The 26,931-nt window shown below is 40.7% G+C and overlaps 1 protein-coding gene across 28 annotated transcripts in view; it reads left to right on the forward strand.

Moving 5' to 3' along the window:
- The window catches only part of loxl3b (lysyl oxidase-like 3b), a 176,963-nt gene that overhangs the window by 146,078 nt on the left and 3,954 nt on the right, over positions 1–26,931 (forward strand). For 14 of the 28 annotated variants that reach the window (XR_015504978.1, XM_087277608.1, XM_087277617.1 and 11 more), the window contains 5 exons: positions 17,420–17,663; positions 19,420–19,535; positions 19,622–19,758; positions 20,637–20,748; positions 23,195–24,023. Coding sequence is in view for 25 of the 28 variants with exons in the window: in XM_087277608.1 (XP_087133734.1) it covers positions 17,420–17,663; positions 19,420–19,535; positions 19,622–19,758; positions 20,637–20,748; positions 23,195–23,268 (683 nt within the window). In the remaining 3 variants the exon portion in view is untranslated. Of the gene's footprint in view, positions 1–17,419; positions 17,664–19,419; positions 19,536–19,621; positions 19,759–20,636; positions 20,749–23,194; positions 24,024–24,665; positions 24,819–24,963; positions 25,460–25,530; positions 26,249–26,931 lie in introns of those variants that run through there. The other 14 variants (XR_015504979.1, XM_087277609.1, XM_087277619.1 and 11 more) reach the window with 3 other exon arrangements.

The following is a 26,931-nucleotide window of genomic DNA, read 5'->3' on the forward strand; positions in this document are numbered from 1 at the left end:
ATAGGGATACAATGAAAAGCCGATTTCACTATTAACCCTGTTTTTATTTATTGGTTGCTTCCCAACGCCGCATTTCTGTTGCTCGAAAAAAAGCTGCTGCAAATAAACAAATTTATGCCAATACAATTTTAATAGTTTCATGATAGTAGTAGCTGGTGTGCTTCATCGGTGTGATTCTGATTTGACATTCTTCCGCTAAACTTGCACTGTGTTGAGGTGTAAATGGGCTATGATCTTTGCTATTGAGGCTAAGGCATCAAGGTGTAAATGAGCTATAGTTCCCCTTCTAGCTTGCAGATTCGGTGCCTTTCGCCAGTGGCTCACGAGCGCTGGGAGGACGGTCTCCTTTCTCCCACCCCTCGAGCCTTCCCTCCGGAGCTCGGGTGCGGAGTGAGAGCAAATATCTCACCTCCAGCTTTTCCGTGGGACCCACGCGCTTACAGGATCAGCACACTCACTCCGCGCTGCACCACTGCTGGTACGTCAGCGATTGTAGCGATGAGTCCATTAGCAAGAGCTCTACCTGCCTGGTTAGCGCGGGCCAGCTCTTCGCGGTGGCTCATACGCACAATCAGACTCGGCTATGCGATTCAGTTCGCAAAACGGCCCTCCAAGTCACGGGTGTGTATTCACCAGGGTCAGCCCCCTGTCCGCCCCTGTCTTGCGAGAGGAGATTGCTGTCCTCCTGGCGAAGGATGCAATCGAGCCGCTCCCTCCAGCCGAGATGGAGAGCGGGTTTTACAGCCCACACTTCATCGTGCCCAAATAGAGCGGTGGGTCTCGGCCAATCCTAGATCTGCGCGTTTTGAACCGCTGTTTGCTCAAGCTGCCGTTCAGATTGCTCACGCAGAGGCGCATCCTCCGGTGCGTTCGTCCTCTGGGTTGGTCTGCAGCATTAGACCTGATGGACGCATATTTCCATGTCTCCACTCTTCCTCGCCACCGTCAGTTTCTGCGGTTTGCCTTTGAAGGTCGAGCTTGGCAATACAAAGCCCTCCCCTTTGGGCTCTCTCTGTCTCCGCGGGTCCTCACCAAGCCCGCAGAGGGTGCCTTAGCGCCCCTTCGGCTCGCGGGCATCTGCATATTCAATTTTTTTGACGACTGGCTTATTTTTGCCCTCTCTCGGAGTAATTGATTATGCACAGAGACAAAGTGCTCCAGCACTTCCACCTGTTGGGGTTTCAGGTCAACCGAGAAAAGAGCAAACTCGCCCTCGTGCAGAGGATCTCTTCTCTCGGGCTGGAGCTGGACTCGGTCACCATGGCAGCGCGCCTCTCCAGAGAGCGCGCTCAGCTGATGCTGTACTGTCTGAGAGAGCTCGACAGTAAAATAGTGGTCCCACCAAAACTATTTCAGAGGCTCCTGGGGCATATGGCATCCGCAGCCGTTTCATGCCGCTCGGATTACTCTATATGAGACCACTTCAGCACTGGCTTCACGATCGAGTCCCCAGACGCGCATGGCACGCGCGCGCACACCGAGTCTCTGTTACTGCGCTGTGTCGCTGCGCCCTCAGCCCTTGGAGCGACCCCTCGTTCCTACAGGGCTGGGTGTCTCTAGGACAGGCGTCCAGTCTTGTTGTCGTTTCAACAGACGCTTCCAACACAGGCTGGGGGGCTGTGCGTTGCGGGCATGCGGCTGCGGACCTGTGGAAAGGTACCCAGTTACATTGGCATATCGCCTGGAGCTGTTGGCAGTCTTCCTTGCTCTCCACCGTTTTTTTCCGGTGCTGGAGCGGCAACACGTGCTGGTCAGGACGGACAGTACGGCGGCGACGACGTATATCAGCCGTATGGGGGGTATGCGCTCTCGCCGCATGTCTCAGCTCGCCTGCCGTCTGCTCCTCTGGAATCATCCGCGGCTGACATTTACATTTACATTTACATTTAGTCATTTAGCAGACGCTTTTATCCAAAGCGACTTACAAATGAGGACAAGGAAGCAATTTACACAACCAAGAGCAACAATGAATAAGTGCTATAAGCAAGTTTCAGGTCTGTAAAGTCTAAGAAGGGAAGTATTAGTAGTATTAGTATTTTTTTTTTTTTTTGTACAGTTAGTGTGATATTCAGAGAGGCAATTACAGATTAGGAAGTGTAGTGGAGACTAAATAGTTGAGTTTTTAGTCGTTTCTTGAAAGTAGCGAGTGACTCTGCTGTTCTGATGCAGTTAGGGAGTTCATTCCACCAACTGGGCAGATTGAGCGTGAGCGTTCGCGAAAGTGATTTCTTCCCCCTTTGGGATGGAACCACGAGGCGACGTTCATTCACAGAACGCAAGTTTCTGGAGGGCACATAGATCTGCAGAAGCGAGAGCAGATAAGAAGGAGCAAGGCCAGAAGTCACTTTGTAGGCAAACATCAGAGCTTTGAATTTGATGCGAGCAGCAACTGGCAGCCAGTGCAAACGGAGTAGCAGCGGAGTGACATGTGCTCGTTTAGGTTCATTGAAGACCACTCGTGCTGCTGCATTCTGGAGCAGTTGAAGAGGCTTGATAGAGTTAGCTGGAAGCCCAGCTAGTAGAGAGTTGCAGTAATCCAGTTTGGAGAGAACAAGAGCTTGAACAAGGAGTTGAGCTGCATGTTCAGATAAGAAGGGTCGGATCTTTCTGATGTTATAGAGTGTGAATCTGCACGATCGAGCAGTTCTAGAGATGTGGTCAGAGAAGTTTAGTTGGTCATCAATCGTTACTCCAAGGCTTTTCACCATTTTGGATGCAGTAATGGTTGCCCCGTCCATCTGGATTGAAAAGTTATGGTGTAGAGTCGAGTTGGCAGAAACTATAAGCATTTCCGTTTTCGCGAGGTTCAGCTGAAGATGATGATCTTTCATCCAGTGTGAAATATCCAACAGGCAGGCTGAAATGCGAGCTGGAACCGAGGGATCATCAGGATGAAAAGAGAGGTATAGCTGGGTATCATCAGCATAGCAGTGGTAGGAGAATCCATGTCTCTGGATGACTGGTCCTAGAGATGATGTGTAGATGGAGAAGAGAAGTGGCCCAAGAACAGAGCCTTGAGGTACCCCAGTGTTTAGATGCTGTAGGTTGGACACAAAACAAGGGCACAAACTTAGGCGGACGACGCGAAACCGACCGCGTTCGCTACACAAGCTCTTATAGTAACCAAGGAAACAGTGGCTAAACGCTTGTAGTATTATACACAACTGAAAGCAAGTTTAAATGTCCTACAACTTTACACAAACAGCTGAAAACAAGTCCTCAAACCATACACAACAACTGAAAAAGTCTTAAATGTACTTACAGGCTGCTGGTCTCGATGCTAAAGTGCTTCTCCTGCCGACTAAGCTAGCGTGCTCACTATATAGTGGTTACCTGGCGTTTGGACACGCCTCCCGAGTCAAAACAAGGGCCGAAACTGAGGCGGACGACGCGAAACCGACCGCGTTCGCTACACAAGCTCTTATAGTAACCAAGGAAACAGTGGCTAAACGCTTGTAGTATTATACACAACTGAAAGCAAGTTTAAATGTCGTACAACTTTACACAAACAGCTGAAAACAAGTCCTCAAACCATACACAGCAACTGAAACAAGTCTTAAATGTACTTACAGGCTGCTGGTCTCGATGCTAAAGTGCTTCTCCTGCCAACTAAGCTAGCGTGCTTACTATATAGTGGTTACCTGGCGTTTGGACACGCCTCCCGAGTCAAAACAAGGGCCGAAACTGAGGCGGACGACGCAAAACCGACCGCGTTCGCTACACAAGCTCTTATAGTAACCAAGGAAACAGTGGCTAAACACTTGTAGTATTATACACAACTGAAAGCAAGTTTAAATGTCCTACAACTTTACACAAACAGCTGAAAACAAGTCCTCAAACCATACACAACAACTGAAACAAGTCTTAAATGTACTTACAGGCTGCTGGTCTGCAAGCCATTCATATTCAGACAAGCTCAACCGTGCAGCCGATGCGCTCTCACGGCAGCCTTACGTGCTGGAGAATGGAGAATGGAGACTCCACCCCGAGTCTGTTCAGCTGATATGGGCGCGATTCGGGGAAGCCCAGATCGATCTGTTGCTTCCCCGAGATCGCTTATTGCCAGTTGTTCTTTCCCTGACCGAGTGCTCTCGGCACGGATGCACTGGCTTACAGCTGGCCTCGGGGCATGCGCAAATACGCGTTTCCCCCAGTGAGCCTGCTCGCGCAGTTACTGTGCAAGGTCAGGGAGGACGGGGAACAGGTTGCTGGTTGCGCCCCTCTGGCTCAACCAGACCTGTATGTCAGAGCTCTCCCTCGCGATAGCCCTCCCCTGGCAGTTCCCTTCGAGAGAGCACCTACTCTCTCAGGGACAGGGCACCATCTGGCACCCTCGCTGATCTTTGGAGGTCCTTAGACGCGAGGAAGACTTAGGTAACCTCCGATTGCGGTGGCTAATACCGTCACTCGGGCTAGAGCCCCCTCCCCGAGCGCGCCTATGCCCTGAAGTGGAGTCTATTCACTGAATGGTGCGTCTCTCGCAGAGAAGACCCCCATAATTTGCCAGATCAGTGTTGTGCTTTCTTTACACCGAGAGAAGCTGGAGAGCAGGCTGTCGCCCTCCACTCTCAAGGTTACGTGGCTGCCATCTACGCTCTCATGACGCGGTGGCTGGCAGCACCGTGGGAACGCATAACCTCATCATCCGGTTCCTCAGGGGCGCTAAGCGAATTAATCCACCCCGCCCCCTCATGCCCTATTAGGATCTCATCCTCCTGCACGCGGCGCCTCTCTAACAGACATCTGTAGAGCTGCGGGCTGGGTGACACCCAACACATTTGCAAGGTTTTACAATCTGTGAGTGCCGCCGGTTTCCTCAAGGGTATTAGGTAACCCTTGGTGATTGAGGAAACAATTCGGTAGGGTGTTAAAACACGCTTGCTGCGCCATTCTCCCTAAAAAGGAGGTTTGTGCGCTTTTTTTTTTCTGTCAGTAAAGTTCCCCGTCAGGTGAGCCCTGCAGATTCCTCCGTGGCCCCCAGCACTGACTCAGTGGAGGAGTCACCTGCTGGCCCACTACGTTGTTGGTCTGCCCGCTGGTCAGCCCGCGTTTTGGGTATAGGTGTCTGCTATGCGTGATCCCCACTAGGCGATCCCATATGCTTATTCCGCCACGGTTAAGTCCCCCCCTATCGGGATTGCACGCTTCCCAACGTACTGTCGTATTTCCTAGAATTATCTAGATGCTCACGACTTCCCAAAAAATAAATCTAAATCCGTAAGACTTCTGTTGAAGTAGGATAAATTAGGGCCAGGGATACGTTGGAGGACCGCGCCCTGTGGGTGCGTCACGCTTGCTTGACTATCCCCTCATCGGGGGCGTTGGTATGGTGCAGTCATTATGGCGCTTTCCATAGTTCTCCCATTTCGTGGATTTTCACAAAGATCAAACCCACTTAATAGCACTGAAGTTCCCCAACAGAAGGGGAACGTTCGAGGTTACAGAAGTAACCCTTCGTTCCCCGAGGAGGGGAACGGAAGTGCTATACTCCGTCGCCATAATGACTGTCCCTTAGCTGTTTGAAAGTCTCTTCAGCTTAAAAGGATAGCGTTTGCTCGCTCCAGGTGTGCTTATATGCTGGGATAATTGGCAATGAAGCACACCTGTGCAAGCTTACGCTGATAATTCATTGCATTCATTGGCCCGTTCAATACTCTTTCAGACAAGCGGCTTCTGGACCGAATCCTCCCATTTCGTGGATTTTCACAAAGATCAAATCCACTTAATAGCACTTCCGTTCCCCGAGGAGGATGAAGGGTTACTTCTGTAACCTCGAACGTTCGCATCCCGTCCCTTTGCGACCCCTGGCGGCTCATTCACAAACTGCAGATTCCATCTTGCAATGTCTAATTTTATTGTCTTATTAATGGGACCATATTTAATATCGTTTGGAGGGTTATAATTAAAGGTTAATACTTGTGTTGTTTTAATATTCAAATTAAATCCTGACATAGACCCAAAGGTATGTAATGTATTTCATAATTCAGGTAATGATTCATTTGGGTCCCTCAGATAAGTTAGAATATCATCCGCAAATAAAGCTATTTTATGTACATTATTCTTAATGTTAATATATTTTATCTTTGTATTTTGCCTGATCCACTGTGCCAGGGGTTCAATGAATAATAAAGCTATTTTATGTACATTATCCTTAATGTTAATAACTTTTATCTTTGTATTTTGCCTGATCCACTGTGCCAGGGGTTCAATGAATAATGCAAAAAGCAAAGGGGTCACCCCTGTCTCGTGCCCCTCTCCAATGTGATGGTCTCTGAGAGATTACCATTTATTTTGCAATGGGACAAGAATATATGTTTTGGATAACCCTGATAAATTTTTCATGGAAATTAAAGCGCTTGAGGATACACTTAAGAAAAGACCAATTGACTTAATAAAAGGCTTTTTCTGCATCGAGACTCAGAAGAACAGCTGGTACCTTATAATCGTGAATATGACTGATGATTTGAAGAGTTCGTCTAACGTTGTCCTGTGATTGCCTGCCTCAAATAAATCCAGTTTGATCAGAATTAATTAATTCCGGCATTAGTAGTTCAGGTCTTTTAGCTAGGACTGAGACAAAGAGTTTTTTTAGTCTATATTTAGTACCGATATAGGTCTGTAAAATGCATACTCTTCTTTACTTTTCCCTTCTTTTGGGATTACCGAAATAGAAGCTTCTCGCCACAAGGGTGGTAATTCTCCTCCATGTAAAACATGATTAAAAGCCGGAAATAGAATGGGAACAAGCTGTTGTCTAAGCATCTTGTACCATTCAGAGGAGAATCTGTCTGGACCAGGTGATTTGTTTGTTTTAAGCTTGGATATCGCTTTATTTATTTCCTCCTCTGATATATCTGTGGATAGTTCAGCATTCCAGTTATTGCTAATTAACTGTAGATTTAGAGAAGTAAGAAATTAGTTGATTTTTCCATGATCTACTTTTTGTTTTTGGGTATACAATTTTTTACAGTAGTTTTCAAACACTCTCTGAATATCTTCTGATTTATAAAATAGCTGATTTGATATAGGGTCTTGTATTTTCTGTATTTTTGTATCGCCTGTTGCTTGTCTAACTTTCCAGCCATTAACTTCATTGCTTTGCCACCCATCTCATAATGTTTTTGTTTTAAAAACACAAGTTTTTTCTCTATTTCCTGGGTATAAAGGTAGTCTACCTCTGTTTTAATTTTCTTAATTTCCTGGTCTCTTTAGTTGAGATGTAGTAGCGATGATCTTACCCCTAAGAACACCTTTACACGCATCCCATAAAATAGTTGGGGAGACTAATCCTTTATCATTCTGCTCAATATAATGTTTTATTTCAACTCTAATTTTGTCCCTAATAGCAATATTGTTCAGTATGCCAGAGTTTAATCTCCAGTGAGTGTTTTTTGGTTTATTTTCCTAATTTAGGTAGAGTGATATTAAAGTGTGTTCTGATATGTCAATTAGTCCTATGTTACAATTTTTAATTCTAAATTTGTCTTTTTCAAATACCAGGAAATAATTAATTCTTGAATAGGATGCATGTGGATGTGAGTAAAATGTATAATCTCTTTGTCCTGGATGAAAGTATCTCCATACATCAATCAAACGCATTTCTTTTAACATTGTGTTTATTTGTTTTCTTAAGGAGTTTGTTAGCTGGGTGGTACAATGTGAGGAATCTAATTTAGGATCTAATAGAACATTTAAATCTCCACCGCAAACAAGGATACCCTGTGATTCTGATGCTATTAAATCTATCAAGGTCTTAAGAAAAGAGCATTTACTACCTGGAGACAGTACATTAAGAATAGTGACTAGGGTGCCCTCTACTCTGCCTTTAATCATTATGTATCTTCCCTCTCTGTCCCTTATTTCAGTAAGATGTTCGTAAGTAATTTTGTCAGAAATTAAGACTGCAACCCCTCTCCTATGTCCAGATCCATACGAGGATGAAAAAATTTATTTGAAGCCCATTCGATTCAATTTGTTGTGCTCCGTTACATTGAGATGGGTTTCCTGAAGTAAAGCAATTTCAATTTTCTCTTTTGTAAGTTTAGTCAGAATCTTGCTTCTTTTTATTGGACTAAGTAAGCCATTAACATTGTATGATGCTACCTTTATGCAATTGTGCATTTTCTGATTGATTCACATATTTCCAGATATTTTTTTATCTCTTGTTATTAAGCTTGTGTAACAGTGATCAGGTAACGCCCCCTTTTGAAGTGGTTGTGAACATGAACTCAACGAAAAACAAAGAACAGACTGAACTTTGAACAAAAAGAAAGTCAATGGGCCCTATCATACACCCGGCGCAGTGGGGCGCAAGGCGTGGCGCAGTAGTCTTTTGGTAGTTTCAGCTTGGCGCAAGAGTCGTTTTGGGGCATTGCGCCGCAGTTTTACTAGCATATGCATTAGCGCTCATTTTTGCGCCCATAGGCGTTCTGGTCTAAAAAAGAAGGCGTTCTGAGGCGGACTGCTGGCGCGTTGCTATTTTAAGAATCTATAATAGATTTTTCATTAGACCAAAACAAACCCGGTCTAAACTCCGGCGCAGAGTTGCGCCTTGCTTACGCACTGCTTAATACGCACAAGAGAGCAATAGGCAAATATCTTTACATATGAAAAAATGTAAATATTAAGGATATGTATAGGATATAATAAGAATAGACATAGAATATAAATATAAAGGATTAAAATATTACAAAACATATTATTTTCTAGCCTACATAAATATGAAAAACCACTGCTTTTATGTCTTCTTCATCTCGGGAGGCTTTTTTTAGATCATTCATAAAAATTGGCTTTTGTATAATGTTATTATTATTAGCAATATTATTTATTATATCCATATTTATATTTGTTTTATAAAAAAACAGGCTTAGATTTGCCCACCTGTCAGGTTTTAGACCATATGGAGCACATCATGTGTTTTAGGATATAACTCAGGTTTTTGAGCACATTTTGCTATTATTATTCATTTATTTGTTTGCTGGAAATTAGAACTGAATTTAGAAATAGTTTTGAAACTAATATTTGCGCTTAACAAACAAAAGTATTTATTTATAGACTAATTGATGTCTGTGCGTAAAGGTTTCCCTATCCAAGAGCGAAAGTGAAAGTGATCCATTATCTCTCATTCTCACGCAGTAGATGATCTGTTTAACAGTTTTTTGTTAAAAAAACTGTTAACTGTTTGCTTGTGAAATGCTCATTTTTTCCACTTAGACTTACTTTGCGTCCTGTAAATAGCGAATGCTTAAAGGGAATGGAAGATGAGACTCTAATTGGTTTATTCTCAAAACACACCTATAACTCATTAAGAAAATAAACTCAACCCTCTTAGACCATGCGTCCTTAAATTAGCAAAAACGCGTCCTGACACACCCTGAAAGCGTTTGCGCCCTGCATTTTGCGCTCTGCGCATGGACCGTCAAAATAGAGCCCAATGTAAATGAAAAGAGAAACACGACTTCCAAATAAGAGGTCGCAACATATCAACCCTTAAGTGAGCCGAGATGATAAATGTGCTCCATGGGAGAAGCCTCTTGTACTTGCTTCATACCAAGGGCCCATGCACAAGTCATTTAGACTCAGTAGTAATTCGTCTTTTTCTTTCGTAGCAATTTGCACTTTAAAGAAATCAAGTATTTTCCGAGTCGGGAAGAAAAGTATAAAATACAAAGCAATAAAATTAACAAAAGACGATTAAAGCGTCCAACATAAAAAGGACGAAAGAGTACCTTAAAGTGAGTTTGGTCCTCATTAAGGCCATTTTTCATTCCTTAATCGACTATTTGTGGACGCCTAAATGCAAGGAGTTTTTCTTTATAAGAGGGGAGTGAACGAGCAGATGTACCGTGCTTTTTGCCAGATTTTCTCCATGTCAGTCGCTGAACGTGCTCAATCAGTGAGTTAGGCAAGCTGTGTATGGTTATTGGGAAACCTCTTTTCTCCATATCAGTCGATGCCTCTTTTCCGTGGAGTTGTGGAGAACTGTGCCTTCATGTATAGAACACCTTTAACCTGGCTGGGAAACGCATTTGGAATTTGATGTCATGTTCCTTCAGCATCCTTTTGGTTTCTTGATATTCCCTCCATTTCCACAACACATCAGGGGCATAATCATGGTCGAAAAAAAATCTGTTGCCTTTCCATTCGAATGCCTTCTTTGCCCAGGCAGTTTTAATGACCAGTTCTTTTGTCCTGTAGTTAAGAAACTTGACAATGATCGAGCAGGGTTTGGCAGTGGACGATGGAATAGGCTCTAGCGCTCTGTGTGCCCATTCAATTTGGAGGTCCGCCGGAGTAGCATCAGTCAGAACTAGGGTAGATTTCAATAAGTCCTCCAGGAAGGAAATCATATCTGAAAAGTTTTTCTCAGCTTTTTCTGGTACCCCATAAATCCTTATGTTAGATCGTCTGGCTCGCCCTTCTTGATCATTTAGTCTAGTTTCAAGCTGTTCCGTTAGCCGTACTATCTCTTCTATCACTTATTCAGTGTTTTGAATTCGGGTCTCCGCTTCGACAATTCTATTTTCAGCCTCTTCGATTCTTTTATTGGACTTGTTTAATTCTTCTTTTATGTCCTGAAGGTGTTTGTGGCTATCTTGTCGAAAGTCCTTAATTTCGTTGAGAATCTTTGCCAGGCCAATTTGCTCTCCCTCAGGTGTAGTGTTAGCATTAGCGTCGCCGCTCGTGCTAGTTTGCTCAGGTACATTTGGGTTGTTTTCGTCGTTTTTTGTCATGTTTCTTTACGATTTTGTTTTTAACAGTTTTGTAAACTAATTTCTACTATCTAATTTGTCTAGTCTTTGCCATGATGACAATATTATATTATATAATTTACATAATATTTTACTAGTTTTTAATTATTTTTGCAAGATACTAGTATTCAGATTGAAGTGTAATTTAAAAAAGTTAACTATAGATTAATTATTTTAAAGAAAACTGAGGAAAACCATTTGACAACAGTGGTTTGTTCTGCATGCAGACATAAAAAAATTCTTAAGGGGCTAATTATATTGACATGCTTATTAGGCCTATATAAACTGCTTTTACTCCAGCCAGACTAAAATAAACAGCCCAAGACTGAAGGTAATACTGTGAAGATGTTTTTGGTCTATATTAAACATAACTTTTGACTTTGCATACGTATGTGTGTGTGTTTAGTTTACTTCACCACTTTTTTGAACAAAAATATCATACATGAAATATCATTAACAAAAAAACTTTCACTTCTCATATGAAACCACACAAAGATGAGGCATAATGGCAAAACGTCTGAATAAAAATTATATTACAAAATTTACACAAACATATAAAAGATAGGCCATCGCAACAGTTTTTTTGGCGCACGTCAGTGTGGCATCAGAATGCAACTTGGACATATTTCTAACCTGCATGCATCTTGCGGTGATCACCAGTGATCGGTTTTGCATAGACTTTGGCCATCTCGAACGAACCTAATAGCTGCCATGCAAGAACCAATAGGAGCTCAGAATTTGATGACACAATCCATGAGGCAGTTCAAATGACCGCGGGGAAATGTCAAAACAGTTTTTTTTTTCTTCCTGGTTTTATTATTAAGACACGTCGTGTGCAAATCTGCTGATACAGATTTTTACGTTTGCTGTGAGGAATCATTTCAGAACGCGGGATAGAGAAAGTGTCATGGGTGTATGACCTCAAACTCCAGGAGAGATTTCTTCTGTGTTTGCCACGTCTTCATTGTCGTTCAGTCCGACTTTATGACAGCTAAGATCTTACAGATTTGGGTACATTTCATTCAAATTTCAAATTTAATTTTCTCAAAAGGATACGGTCTACATTTTTTAAAATTTGAAACTGGTTACTTATGTTTATGATACTCATCCTTTTTTTACACCTCCACAAGAAAGTAGGGTTTGTCATTCAGATCACCTAGCAAAACACTGACCTAAACCCAACCAATATTGTTTACAAAAGCAAATGTATAAGAAATATTTTACATTACTTTTATCTCTTTTGTGAACCTGAGTGCTCTGCAAGCAAACTGACCTCACCAGAAAAGCTGTCCATCCATATAAAGATAGATAGGTGACGCAAACTTATTTGATTACAGATCAGAGACACTGTTAAGTTTTTATTTATTTGGTGTTGTGCAAAGAATGCATGAACGTGATCATTCATTTGTCAATAATCTGTCCATGTAAATATCATTAGTCTTGAAAGGAACAAAAGTTGTCGCGTAATGTTCATTTTATTAAGTCCATTTTTTTTGCAGTTTGATGAAAAATCTAGGCTAATAGATGTATTTCCAGTCACTAAAAATATCGACACATGCTCAATGGAAGTTGATATTTTGTGACAGTCACAGCATTGATATCATCACAAATATAGTCTGCTTAACTATATTTTTCTGAAAATGTCTCTATTTTTCTCAATTGTTTTTATGAACATAGTATTTTTTCATGTGCAACACCTGATTTGATCATCATGGATATATTTTTTCAGGTCATATTTAATATAAATTGTTTCTACTGTTTGGAACAGCTGCTATGCACAGTTAACAACTGAAGTGAATATTTATGCCTCCCGTGTCATTGTTTTATTAATCAATAATGCCACGCTCAAACTAGAGTTTAAGTATGCAAAATTCTGTCGTATGGCCCTGCGGAAAGGGAGGAGATTAAACAAGATAATTACAAATATAAAAAAGCTAGCGATAGATCTATATTTCACGTTTCTGTACAGAGAGGTCAGGTCTTGATCTTCGAATCTTACGTTGTCACGTGATGTGATTTCACAGGTCAAAGATTATCAGGCTTGAACTTTGCAAAGCAACCCACTGCGAAACTTGTCGCACAAGCTTTAGTTTCTGGTCTGTCGCATTCACATGCGTATTAATGGAAGTCTATGGGGTGAAAAGTGTAGTGTGACCGCAGATTAAGATAAGATTGACTTTGACTTTACTCACTCTTTTTGTTTGAGTTTTTTTTCTTCTACTACTAAACACAAAATAATATATTTTTTAAAAATGCTAGAAACCTATCAAAGGCTACTGGCTTACGGTCGAAACTCAAAGGTTTGGAACGAATTGAAGGTAAGTAAATAGTAGACCAATAGTAAATAGTAAACCCAATTTTGGGTGAATTAATCCGTTAGTAGAGTAACTGATAGCTTAGCTCACTAGATATACCAAGTAGATTGCCCAACATTGTATGCAGTACTGTAATGACGGGGAGTGACACTGACAACAGAAAGTAGAATCCAAATGCAGGTTTAATCGTAGTCAGGCAAGCAATGGTCAATACATGTGTTAACAGATGTATGAGGGCAATCCAGAGTCGAAGTCAAAATAACATGCAGCTGGTCAGAGGCAGGCAGCAAACAGAATTAAATAAATAAACAAGGCGAGGATCAAAACACGGCAAAGGCAGACAAAGGAAACACGTTGTAATGTCACTATCAGTAAACAAGACTCGGCAAACTGAAGGAGTAAATGTGTGGCTTAAATAGTGTGTGTTAATCAATCTTTGAAAGTTCTCAGGTGTGCAAAAGTAATCAAGCTAAATGAGGAAGCAGGTGTGTGGGCCAAGAGGGCATGCACTAATTTCCAGGGGTTTCATTACCACGACGTAAAATGGGCGTGGCTTGGTCAGTGTTTGGGAAACGCCCCCTTAAAGAAAAAAATACAATACTGAGAGGTCACCGATCATGCGCAGTACATGTTCTTTTTTAGCGCGGTCATTTCAAACAGAATGATTATAGATACAGAACCTACCGCGGTGGATAACGAAGGAAAAAAACAATCATACAGGTTATTTTTTAGTTTTTATAATATTATATTTTAAAGATTTCATCAGCAAAAACAGCTGACCTCGTTTTACTCCGTACTGTCTTTGGGCTTTTGTACTTCCATGGTAAACCAAATAATATTGGTCGTGGTAAGATTAACCGTGTTTTTGTAGTTTAAAATATAGTATTCAGTCATGTTTAAACAAATAAATACCACATTTTTCTGTAATAAACCGTGGATATTTTTTCTTTCTCAATCTTAGTTAATTAACATAACTCATATTTATTTTTTTATTTTTATTTAAAGTCATCATACACAAAAAAAACTGAGATCAGGACTTGTATCTGATGTTACTGTATATAAAAGTGATCATACATGAAACACCTGAGATCAGGACAGGTATCTGATGTTGACCAATATAAAAGTGATCATACATGAAACCCCTGAGATCAGGACAGGTATCTGATGTTAATGTATATAAAAGTGATCATACATGAAACACCTGGGATCAGGACAGGTATCTGATGTTTATGTATATAAAAGGTGATCATACATGAAACCCCTGAGATCAGGACAGGTATCTGATGTTACTGTATATAAAAGTGATCATTGTTGGACTTCAAAGGGTCCAGTGCATGTTCAAAAATGGGTTCGGAGTCAATCTGTCAAAAATTATAAGTTTTATTTGCTCAAGCAGGAAAGAAACCAAAAGCAATACACTGCGCAGGAGAGGTACAGTTCTCTAAACTCTCCTTCAGAGACACATCCTTTTATACCACAGTTGTCTTCCGTGCATCTTCTCTTAAGAGTTAACCTTTTAAGGCAAATGTCTCCTCTTAGCACACACATGGCTCATACATCCTGTCATTCTTAGAACTCGCACCTATATTCAATAACAGGATGTAACACTGGTCTATACCGTGCTCACAATATGGCTGTTAACCCTTCAGACGATTTCATAGTAACCAACACCCTATGGATCAATCATTAAAGACTTCTTATGCATGGAAAACATATCAAAATTATATTTAAACTGAAAAACACCACATCATACATGAAACCCCTGGGATCAGGACAGGTATCTGAAGTTACTGTATATAAAAGTGATCATACATGAAACCCCTGGGATCAGGACAGGTATCTGATGTTACTGTTAATAAAAGTGATCATACATGAAACCCCTGGGATCAGGACAGGTATTTGATGTTACTGTATAAAAATATAAAAGTAATCATACATGAAACCCCTGGCATCAGGACAGGTATCTGATGTTACTGTTTATGATATATAAAGTATTTGACACAAAAGCCCTGGAATCAGGACAGGTATCTTAAGTTATAACAGTATTAATGTAATCTGAGAGGTAACTTAAGTTAATTTGTTTAATATAACATACACTGACTTCACATGAAACACCTGATCAGGACAGCTATTTTAAAGTACTGCATATAAAAGGCACTGGACACGAAACCCCTGCGATTACGTATAGGTATTTGAATCAAACGGCTGTTTTCTCAATCTGCGCATGATCCGTGACCTATGCAAATTCACAGATAGGCCACGCCCACCCGATGATGTAATAGCGGTTACGCTGTACTGAAACCCCTGGAAAAAAGTGTCTGCCGGGCGAAGAGCATGTATAAAGTTGAAGTCCATTTACAAACACATTTGTAGTTCTGTGAGTGAGAATGTTTTCCAGCGACCTCTGGTGGTTAGAGATCGCTGGTGAATGTGACAAGTACAGATTTAATTTATACTATATATAACAAATTTTAATGGTCACAAAGTAGACCTTGGGCTCTATTTTCACGGTCCATGCGCAGAGCGCAAAACGCAGGGCACAAATCCATTCAGGGCATGTCAGAACGCATTTTTGCTAATTTAAGGAGGGGAAAATCCGCTTTGCGCCGTGGCGCATGGTCTAAAAGGGTTGAGTTTATTTTCTTAATGAGTTATAGGTGTGTTTTGAGAATAAACCAATTAGAGTCTCATCTCCCATTCCCTTTAAGAGCCAGCTGCATCGCGCCATGAGCACATTTGCTATTTGCAGGATGTAAAGTAAATCTAAGTGGAAATACTGAGCATTTCACTAGCAAACAGGTAACATTTAACTGTTTTTTTTTTTTGTAACAGAAAACTGTTAAACAGAGCATCTACTGCGTGAGAATGAGAGAATGGATCAATTTTCACTTTCGCTCTTGGATAGGGAAACCTCTATGCACAGACATCAATTAGTCTATAAATTATTCATTGCGTTTGTTAAGTGCAAATATTCGTTTCAAAACTATTTCTAAATTCAGTTCTAATTTCTAGCAAACGAATAAATGAACAATAAAAACGAAGTGTGCTCAAAAACCTGAGTTGTATCCTAAAACAGATGCTGTGCCCCATATGGTCTAAAACCTGACAGGTGGGCAAATCTAAGCTTGTTTTTTATAAAACAAATATAAATATGGATATAATGAATAATACTGCTAATAATAATAACATTATACAAAAGCAAATTGTTATGAATGAACTGAAAAAGCCTCCCGAGATGAAGAAGACATAAAAGCAGTGGTTTTTCATATTTATGTAGGCTAGAAAATAATATAATATTTTGTAATATTTTAATCCTTTATATTTATATCCTCTATCTATTCTTATTATATCCTTTGTATATATCCTTAATATTTAAATTTTTCATATGTAAAGATATTTGCCTATTGCTCTCTTGTACGTATTAAGCAGTGTGTAAGCGAGGCACAACTCTGCGCTCGAGTTTAGACCGGGTTTGTTTTGGTCTAATGGAAAATCTATTATTTTAGTTTTTCAAAATGGCAGTGCACCAGCAGTGCGCCTCAGAATGCCTTCCTTTTTAGACCAGGACGCCTATGGGCGCACATATGAGCGCTAATGCAATTGCTATTTAAACAGCATAGCGCAACGCCTCAAAACGACTCTTGCGCCAAGCTGAAACTAGCAAAAGAATATTGCGCCACATTGCGCCAGGTGTATGATAGAGCCCGATAATTCAAATATAGTACCGATTTGGTCATCATATGGTTTCAAACCCTGTGAGTGTCGATGAATCATGAGTCACTGAATCATTCACTAAAACCGCTTATTTAAAAATATCTGAATATTGCTTTGATTTTTATTAAAACTGTTTTTGATAAATTTATTAGCAATATTGTGTCTTAGGTATGTTCAGGTAACTTGTATAAATCAATATTATGATCAAAATCCAAAACAGAGTCTTGCATCCAGAAAGACTCAAAACTGACCTGTTTTGCAGAAGTTATTCATAAAAATGTTTATGGATGTCTGAAATGGACTGTACTCAGACGGTCAGTCTGCTGCTGATGGTAGATCTAGCGCTGTGGTCAGTCTTCTGTTTATCTATCTCGCAGTTCTGGCCTGTAATTACCGAACCTCACACGCCAAAGAACTGACTTCAAATGACTTACACCTGTTTAGATTATGTATACAAAATGAGACAACCTATCGTTTTCTCAGCAGTTGTACGTTGAGCAAAACTGTTTGTCCAGACAATAACACCTCAGTGCCATCATAGAAACAAAGCCCTAAATCAAATTGCTGGACTAAAAATAGGGTTGAGAGATTTGCTTTATCTGTTTTTTTTAATCTATATTTGTTTGTTTATGTCCGCAGCTGCATCTGATCTGGTGCTAAATGCTCCGCTTGTGCAGCAGACGACGTATATAGAGGACCGTCCCCTTCACATGCTGTACTGTGCAGCCGAGGAGGACTGTCTGTCCAAGAGTGCTGCTAGTGCTAACTGGCCTTATGGTCATCGCCGCCTGCTCCGATTCTCTTCGCAAATACACAACATCGGACGGGCAGATTTCAGGCCTAAAGCTGGACGACACTCATGGGTTTGGCACGCATGTCACGGGTAAACATACACTTAAAACATAATGATTTCACGGGTTGACAGGGTTTTGCAACAATATAGCTCAAAACTAGCCCAATAATATTCATTCATTTATTTTCCTTTGGCTTAGTCCCTTATTTATTAGGGGTTGCCACAATGGAATGAACCGCCAACTAGCCCAATAATATCAGAACTCAAAATATTTCATTCATAAAATATATAATTTACACTATATGCATTATAAACTGTTTCTATGTTGAAAATAACATTAGTATTTTTGAGGAATCCATAACCTGACACCTTAGATAGCATAGTCTCTCTGTTTTGACTGTTTTGTGCCATAAAGTTTATAACCATTCAGGATATGGAATCATGCTAAACAATTCTGGCAGTGATATACCATAAAATTTAAAATGAACCCTTATGTGCTGCTGTGGGTGATGCTGAGTCTTAATTTAGCTGTCTTAAAACTTTTTCCGTGATTAAGCAAATAGAATGATTTTTGGTGAGAAAACCTAATTTCATACATATTTTGGAAAAATGCTTTGAAAACTTTCAACAACTCAACAATACACTGAGCAAATTTACTCAGATCAACAGTAAAAATTATAAATTTTAGCTCTTCTCAACAGGGACAACCAGCAACAATCAAGAATGCATGATTATATGGTGTCATGGCTTTGCAGTAAAAAGAATATATATATATATATATATATATATATATAAATATATATATATTTATATATATATATAAATATATATATATATATATATATATTATAAAGGAAGTCAATGGGGTAAAAACAGCTGCGAACATAATGAAAGGGTTTTTAATTTGAACAGTACTAAAGGATTAATAAAATTAATGGAAAATAAGATTTTTAAGATGTTAATCAAATAGTAAATCGATCTTCTCTTGATCAGTGGTCCTCAACCACCAGGCTATAGGTACCAGTCTGTGGATCAATTGGTACCGGGCCTCAAAAAAATCATTGATTATTTCTGTTGTATTTATTATCTAAGTCTTTACCGATCTTTTAATTTGAAAAATCATTTATTTTGAAAAAGGACCTTATTCTCTTGGTTACATTTCGGCCCCTTGAGTGCCCAAGCCTCAAGTAGCAAAATGAGTATGAAACAGACATCTTTTTTGCGAAGGGGAAAGGCCCAGTGAAGGACTCACAAACTGCCAAGATTCACAACCAATTTTTTAACAAATCAGGTGAGTCCACCATCTCAGTGCAAGAGGATGAACTGCTTGAGATTGCAAATGATGGTGGCCTTTTAGTGGCCGTTCACATATCGCATCTTTTCTAGAGTTCTAAGTTCGTTATTTCCAATATGGGTGCACAGCTTGTGCGCACAAGCAGCATGACGTGTTCGCGCCTTCCAGACGCAGCCAGTTGAATAAATCCCGTAAGCGCTGAGCATTGCGAGCCATGTGACAAGAACTGACCGATCTGCTTCAGCTTGTATGGAATGTACACATTTCGGTAAACTAATTATCTCAGACAAACACAGTGCGCCCAAACACTGCAGTGCTTTGTCATTTTCTCCATAAATAAAACTTGTATAGCAATTGTTTTGTCAGCTTGTCATCCTCCAAAAAACAGTTGATAGTCACCTTGCAACCTACAACATACTATACACTAAGATATAAAAATGCAGTTTATAAGATGTAATTACAAGAAATCAAGAATCAAAAAAGTCAAACTTGATTGTTAATTATCAATGTGTGTGTGTGTGTGTGTGTGTGTGTGTGTGTGTGACTCCACAGGCATTATCACAGTATGGACATTTTCACACATTATGACCTGATGTCGGCGAATGGCACTAAGGTTGCAGAAGGACACAAAGCCAGTTTCTGCCTAGAGGACACTGACTGTGATGAAGGTCAATCCCACTGATCCAGAAACGTCCTTAAATTTCTCAGTTTACTTGGACATCTTTACTGAAGTACACATCTGTGTTCATTCTAGGTGTTTCTAAGAGATACAAGTGTGCAAACTTCGGCGAGCAGGGCATCACAGTGGGCTGCTGGGATTTGTATCGGCATGACATTGACTGCCAGTGGATCGACATTACTGACGTCAAACCAGGAAATTATATCCTTCAGGTCAGAAAATAGCCCCTTTCACACAGTGATACCGGTAATTATTCTGAAATTTTTTTAAACGACTTTACTGGTACATTAAAAAATGCGCTGTTCAGACAGGCACAGACATTATGGAATTTTTCCCGAAAAGACCATTCACACATCCATTTCTTAAATTCTGACATCATTAACCAGAAATGAGTTCTAAACGGCTACTCTTGTATTTATAAACATTTGACTACATTACAGACTCTGTGGATAGATAAGTAATGTGAACGGCTTCGATGAAAACATAATGAAACACTTTCTCATGTCAAGATATAATATGTGTGTGTGTGCTGGCGCTCACCGGCTGCTTTATGTGTACACTTGTCAGAGCTTAAAGGTAAACAAACAATGGCTTATTTATACTTATAATGGCTCATTTTATCGATAATTATTTACACAGTAGGTATTAAGAAGGAACATAGAAATGTAATCTGACTAACATTTAGCAGCTAAATGTGTCTGGAAAACATTCACAGACTTTTATTCTCACAAACCGCGCGGAGGTGAATGTGTCTGAGTGTTCTGATCGGCTAAAGTAGATGTCTTACGTCAGTGCGTTCTAGATGTGAACACGCTCTTTCCGGCAATCTTTCTTTTGCGTTCACACATCGCATCATTCCGGCAAATAACAGGCAATGTTACAACTCCTCTTCCCCAAAAATAGCCGGAATGAATTTACCAGTATTTTCAAAAAGGGCTTGTTCACACATACAGACCTTTCTGTAAAATTGCCGGTAATTTTTTGGAATGGTCAGTACGTGCGAATGGGGCTAATTAGAATCATCTTTTTCAAGCATATTTCTTCATTCAAGAGTTTCAAGACTTGTTTATGTTTCTTGCTTTCTTTTCAGGTTGTGATTAACCCTAACTATGAGGTTTCTGAGAGTGACTTCACAAACAATGCCATGAAATGTAACTGCAAATATGACGGCCACAGGATCTGGGTCCATAACTGCCATATTGGTGAGAAATTATTATAAAGCCTTCAGAAAATACACTACTGGAGCTTACTTCTGGACTCTCTGTAATCTAGCCTTCACATACAAGTCTTCACATATGGCAAGACATTTTTAACACACAGATACACTTACTGAAGACTTAATTAGATAAACCTTTCCAACTGTTCGTTAACACAAATTTCTAATCAGCCAATCACATGGCAGTAACTCAATGCATTTAGGCATGTAGACATGGTCAAGATGATTTGCTGCAGTTCAAACCGAGCATCGGAATGGGGGAGTAGAAGAGAAAGAGTATTTCAGAAACTGCTAATCTACTAAGATTTTCACGCACATCCATCTCTAGGGTTTACAGAGAATGGTCTGAAAAGGAGAAAATATCCAGTGAGTGGCAGTTCTGTGGAGGCAAATGCCTTGTTGTAGCCAGACGGAGATTGGCCAGATTGGAAAGTCAACAGTAACTCAAATAACCACTCGTTACAACCGAGGTATGCAGAAGAGCATCTCTGAATGCACAACACGTCCAACCTTGAGGCAAATGGGCTACAGCAGCAGAAGACCACATCGGCTGCCACTTCTGTCAGCTAAGAACAGGAAACTGAGGCTACAATTCACACAGGCTCACCAAAATTGGACAATAGAAGATTGGAAAAACGTTGCCTGGTCTGATGAGTCTTGATTTCTGCTGCGCCATTCGGATGGTAGGGCCAGAATTTGGTGTCAACAACATAAAAGCATGAATCCATCCTGCCTTGCATCAATGGTTCAGGCTGGTGGTGGTGGTGTAATGGTGTTGGGGACATTTTCTTGGTACACTTTGGGCCCTTTAATATCAATTAATCATCATGTCAACACCACAGCCTACCTGAGTATTGTAGCTGACCATGTCCATCCCTTTCTGAACAAACTGTACCCATCTTCTGATGATGGCTACTTAAAGCAGGATAATGCACCGTCATAAAGTGTGAATCATCTCAGACTTATTTTTCAAGCATAGCAATGAGTTCACTCAAATGGCCTCCACAGTCACCAGATTGTAATCCAACCTGATCCTAGTAAGGTGTACCTAATAAAGTGGCCACTGACCATATATAAAATAAAGTTCCATAGTGGTTTTCCTTGGAGCAACAGATGTAAGATACACAGTGGCACTATCAACTACCGTCTTATAGGCCCTCTGTTTTTACGGCCATTTATTCATTCACTTATTTTCTTTCGGCTAATCTTGTCCGCATGTCTTTGGACTTTGTTGGAAAGCGGAGCACCCGGAGGAATCCCACATAAACACCGGGAGAACATGCAAACTCCACACAGAAATGCCAACTCATCTAGCCAGGACTCGAACCAGCTGTCTTCTTGTTATGAGGCGACAGTGCTAACCACTGAGCCACCCTATTTACCTCATCATTGAGTTTGTTTATTTACTTGTGTAAATATATGTGTACTTATTTAGTTTTCATATCTGATATGAAAAACATCATATCATACTATCAATATTATTGAATAGTATGTGGAGGTTTATATGATTTATGTACAACACCGTTTGTAGTGACGTCTATTATATTATATCTTGACATATATGAGACTGCATTTAACAAATAAGTGGTTATAATTGAATTTGCATTGTGAATTTTAAATAAAAGTTAAAAAGGTCTTTTTGTTACATTTTAGTTACTCTACTCTCAAAATCAAACAAAATCAAAATCATCAATTGATTTTTATTTAAATATATTAAACAAAAATTGGCTGCCAAACTTGAAGAGCTAGCAGTCAAAATTATCTCAGATTATCCTAATAGTAAAAATCACATTAAAAGCCAGCTTTAAAAATAAAATATACAAATTGTATATTACATTGTAAATTAAATTTACATATTACATGTATTCTTTTAGCAGACACTTTTATTCAAATGAGAAAATCAACATGTAGGTGCTGTATTACGTTTTTAAAATTGTTATTTTGAACCCAGTTTTACACAAATTTTCTGTGGTCGATATAACTTTTAGCGAGTTTAAGAATTTATTACCTTGTAAAAACAGGCTGATGTACAGTTGAAGTCAGAATTATTAGCCCCCCTGAATTATTATGCCCCTTGTTTATTTTTTCCCCAATTTCTGTTTAATGGAGAGATTTTTTTTCTGCACATACCTAAACATAATAGTTTTAATAATTTATATCCCTTAAAATTTTTACATTTATATGACCTTAAAATTAAAAAAAATTTTTTTTACTGGTTTTATTATAGCTCAAATAAAACAAATAAGACTTTCTCCAGAGGAAATAATATTATCAGGCATACTGTGAAAGTTTCAAAGTTTCAAACTTTAACTGTATATTAGTTTATTATGGTACTATGCTATTCTGAATACTGAAGTTACATAAAATCATTTGAAATGGAACATTTTGTTTAAATACTGAAAAATATGTTCATTTATGTCTTTCAATTTCAGGAGACGCATTCAGCGAAGAGGCTGAGAAGAAGTTTGAGAAATATCCTGGACAACTGAACAACCAGATCTCATAATACAAGCAACAGATTGAGCTGATTAGCATACCCAGACTATCTAACATGTAGGTTAATTCAGTAACAACTATTTATTCTTTCAAACCAGCCATCATCTGATAATCTTTTGAAATTAAGGAAAGCCTCAGAATAATTTTTAAATCAAAAGCAGAACACCAAAAGACACTCTGGCCTACTGATTTTCTGGCTTCGGCATTGTGAAGATTCGATGTAAATAAACATTTGCTCAGGCCATCAGTGGAACAGCCTGCTCTATGAGTTTACAATGCATTGCTGTAGTGCTTGCTTTCTTAAAGCTTTGTGGGCGCGTCACAGCCGATGTCTCTTTGTAAAATGGTCAAAAGTACTTGAATGTTTCATACTCCGGATTTGAGCATTCCTGTTTAAAAGCTGTTACAAAGTGTAAATGTATGTTATGCTTCAAAGCTCTGACTCTTATTTTACTTTCAGATCACTCTTCATGTACAGCTTTCCCGTCAAAAGTACTTGAATGTTTCATACTCCGGATTTGAGCATTCCTGTTTAAAAGCTGTTACAAAATGTATGTTATGCTTCAAAGCTCTGACTCTTATTTTACTTTTAGATCACTTTTCATCAGCTTTCCCGTTGAAGCTTCCGTTATGTTTTTACATTGTTCTTGATTTGTATTTTTACTGAACTGTATAAGCCTTCATGTGTTCGACTGCAGTAAAAATAACATTGCATGTCATGTGCAACTCTGTTACAAATGGAGAATAAAGTGTTATTTAAAGATATGTAAAGTGTTGGGAGGCATTAAAATTAATGGTAAAAATTATAACATATATCGAAGACCTCTGATTAACACTTATAGGCCTTTTGAGTAATTTTAAGTAATTTTTATAAACGTGTCTTAGAAAAAATATATATTTACCATTTTGAGACAAACTATGGCAATGACATATTTTAAGATTGGTCCATGGAAGTTTCTTTCAGAGAAAAATGTGCTTTAAAATGTGTAGAGGATGCTTAAACCTGGTATTTATTTTAAACTCAAACTTGGGATTTATTTTATTTATGACAGTCTATATAAATCTCTCTCTCCCTCTCTCTCTCTCTCTATATATATATATATATATATATATATATATATATGTATATATATATAGGCCTATATATATATATATATATATATATATATATATATATATATATATATATATATATATATATATATATATATATTGTAACGAGCGATCACATGCCACGTCGCCCTGGTCGCTAATTTCACCCAGCTGGACCATCATCAAGCCAGGATCGCTCACAGCTGGACGGCATCACGCGGAGAGGCATATAAGCCCAACCTACGCCAGGAGAAGATGAGCTTCATTCTTTCTATGACTCCCTGTGCTAATGCTTGTCTCTCTGTCTCTCCGTAGCGGACTCCAGCTCGTGACGATCCTGCACCCGACTACTCACTGTCCTTCACCTACTTCCCGGAGCACCAGAGCACCTCACACCGAAGAAGAGCACCTTATACACCACCTTCACGTTGTAAATAAAGCACCCTCCGGGGACTTGTCTGTAAACCTATCCAACTGTGTCGCTGTTTTCCCTCTGCCTCGCTACAACTGGTGGAGAATGCACGCTTTTTCAGAGGGAAAAAATTCAGAAAACAGCACTTACCAGTAAGAAGAAATAACCACTGAATTTTTTTCTGTTTTCTTCTGTTTACAGACAGGCATCCGCTCTCTCTCTCTCTCACTCACGCTCTCTTACTCGGCTGTCATCCCCTCCTGAGTCATGTCGATCGAAGAGGTAGTATGCCATCTAGCGGAAATCTCAAGAAGACAACAAGTGATAACTGAACAGCTCACCGCAAGACAAGACCGAATGGAACAACAGCTCCGCCAAGCGACCGGTTCCAGCCAGTTTCCTGAGGTAAGCGCTCACAAATTTATCACTAAACTCAGCGACCTGGACGATATTGATGCTTACCTGCACTCCTTTGAGGTAATCGCTGAAAGAGAGAGATGGCCGAAGGAAAGTTGGGCGAGGATGTTGGCACCATTTCTGACTGGAGAAGCTCAACGAGCTTATTTCGCATTAGAGACACCGAAAAACGATGACTATAAAGCATTGAAGAAGGAGATACTAGCCAGAATGGGACTCTCCAATATAAGCGCAGCACAACAATTTTCTCAGTGGTCATATGATGAGAAACAGCCGGTACGTACCCAAGCAGCCAATTTATCTCGATTGGGAAGACTATGGTTGCTGGGAGGAGATCCTACCGCAGTCCAGGTCGCTGAGAAAGTGGTCATTGAAAAGATGATGAGGGCGCTACCCAGACGGCTCCGCACACTTACCAGCATGAGGAACCCCGACTCGCTGGCCGCTTTGGTGGAGGCGGTGGAGCTGGCGGAAGCTCACGTGGCCCGGGAGACTGGGGAGAGAGCGGCTCTGCCACCCCGGAGGGTAAATGCGCCATGGCGACCGGTGGAGGGCACAGCACGACCAGGCAGCAGACCGGCGGTCCCCAGCCCAGTCGACGAGCCGATGCCCACAGAGCCCACATCACACTCGACCCCGGCCTGGACGGCAGGGTGCGTGGTACATCGCAACGTCCCTCCCGAAGCGCCCACCCGAAGAGTATGCTTAGACTGGAAAACGCAGACGGCCACATTGGATACAGGAAGTGCAATAACCCTAGTTCATCCAAAAACATTGAAGTTCCATCAGGAAGGGAAAAGCCGAATCTCAATTACTCGCGTACACGGTGATACCCGCCACGTACCCTCCCAGAGAGTCACCATAGCGACGAAGTAGGGCAGCTGGCGCATCGAAGTAGGAGTGGTTCCAGATCTTCCAGTACCCCTTCTTCTGGGCAGAGACTGGCCGGGGTTCGATGATCTCCTCACCCACCATCAGGCTCGATCGGCTCGTCCGAAGAAGAACAACAAGGGACGGGCTCAACGGGACCGCCAACCAGCGCTGATGGCCACCGAGAGCGACAGAGGGGGTGAGTCATCATCGGCTAACCTGTACTATGATCTTTTTCAACAGATTACCGCAGGTGGCGATTTCGGAAGGGCACAGCGTGAAGACGAAACGTTGAAACACTGCTGGCCACAAGTCCGGATCATAGACGGTAACGAACGGTTTCCCAGCCCTCACCCCCTCCCACATTTTATTGTACAAAATGGTCTGCTGTACTGTGTCGCAGAGAGGCGGGGGAAAACGAAGACGCTATTGGTCGTCCCGAGGACCAAGAGGGAGACGGTTCTGGAACTGGCACATACTCACCCGATGGCAGGACATCTAGGAGCAACCAAAACGATTAAAAGGATCAGAGATCGTTTCCACTGGCCCGGGTTGGATGGAGAAGTCAAAAGGTATTGTCAGACATGCGACATCTGCCAAAGAACGTCTCCCCAACGACCACCCCCCCAGCCCTCTGATACCATTACCCATCATTGAGGTGCCCTTCAACCGCATTGGCATGGACTTGATAGGGCCTTTGCCGAAGTCGGCCCGGGGTCATGAACACATCCTTGTCATCCTCGACTACGCCACCAGACATCCAGAAGCGATTTTTCCCCCTGAGAAAAGCCACGTCATCGGCAATCGCTAAGGAGCTGTTTCTATTATGCAGCCGAGTAGGAATACCAGCGGAGATACTGACCGACCAGGGCACCCCATTCG

This window comes from Danio rerio, chromosome 13 (genome assembly GCF_052040795.2).
Source record: "Danio rerio strain M-AB ecotype USA chromosome 13, GRCz13ab, whole genome shotgun sequence".
Lineage (NCBI taxonomy): Eukaryota > Metazoa > Chordata > Actinopteri > Cypriniformes > Danionidae > Danio > Danio rerio.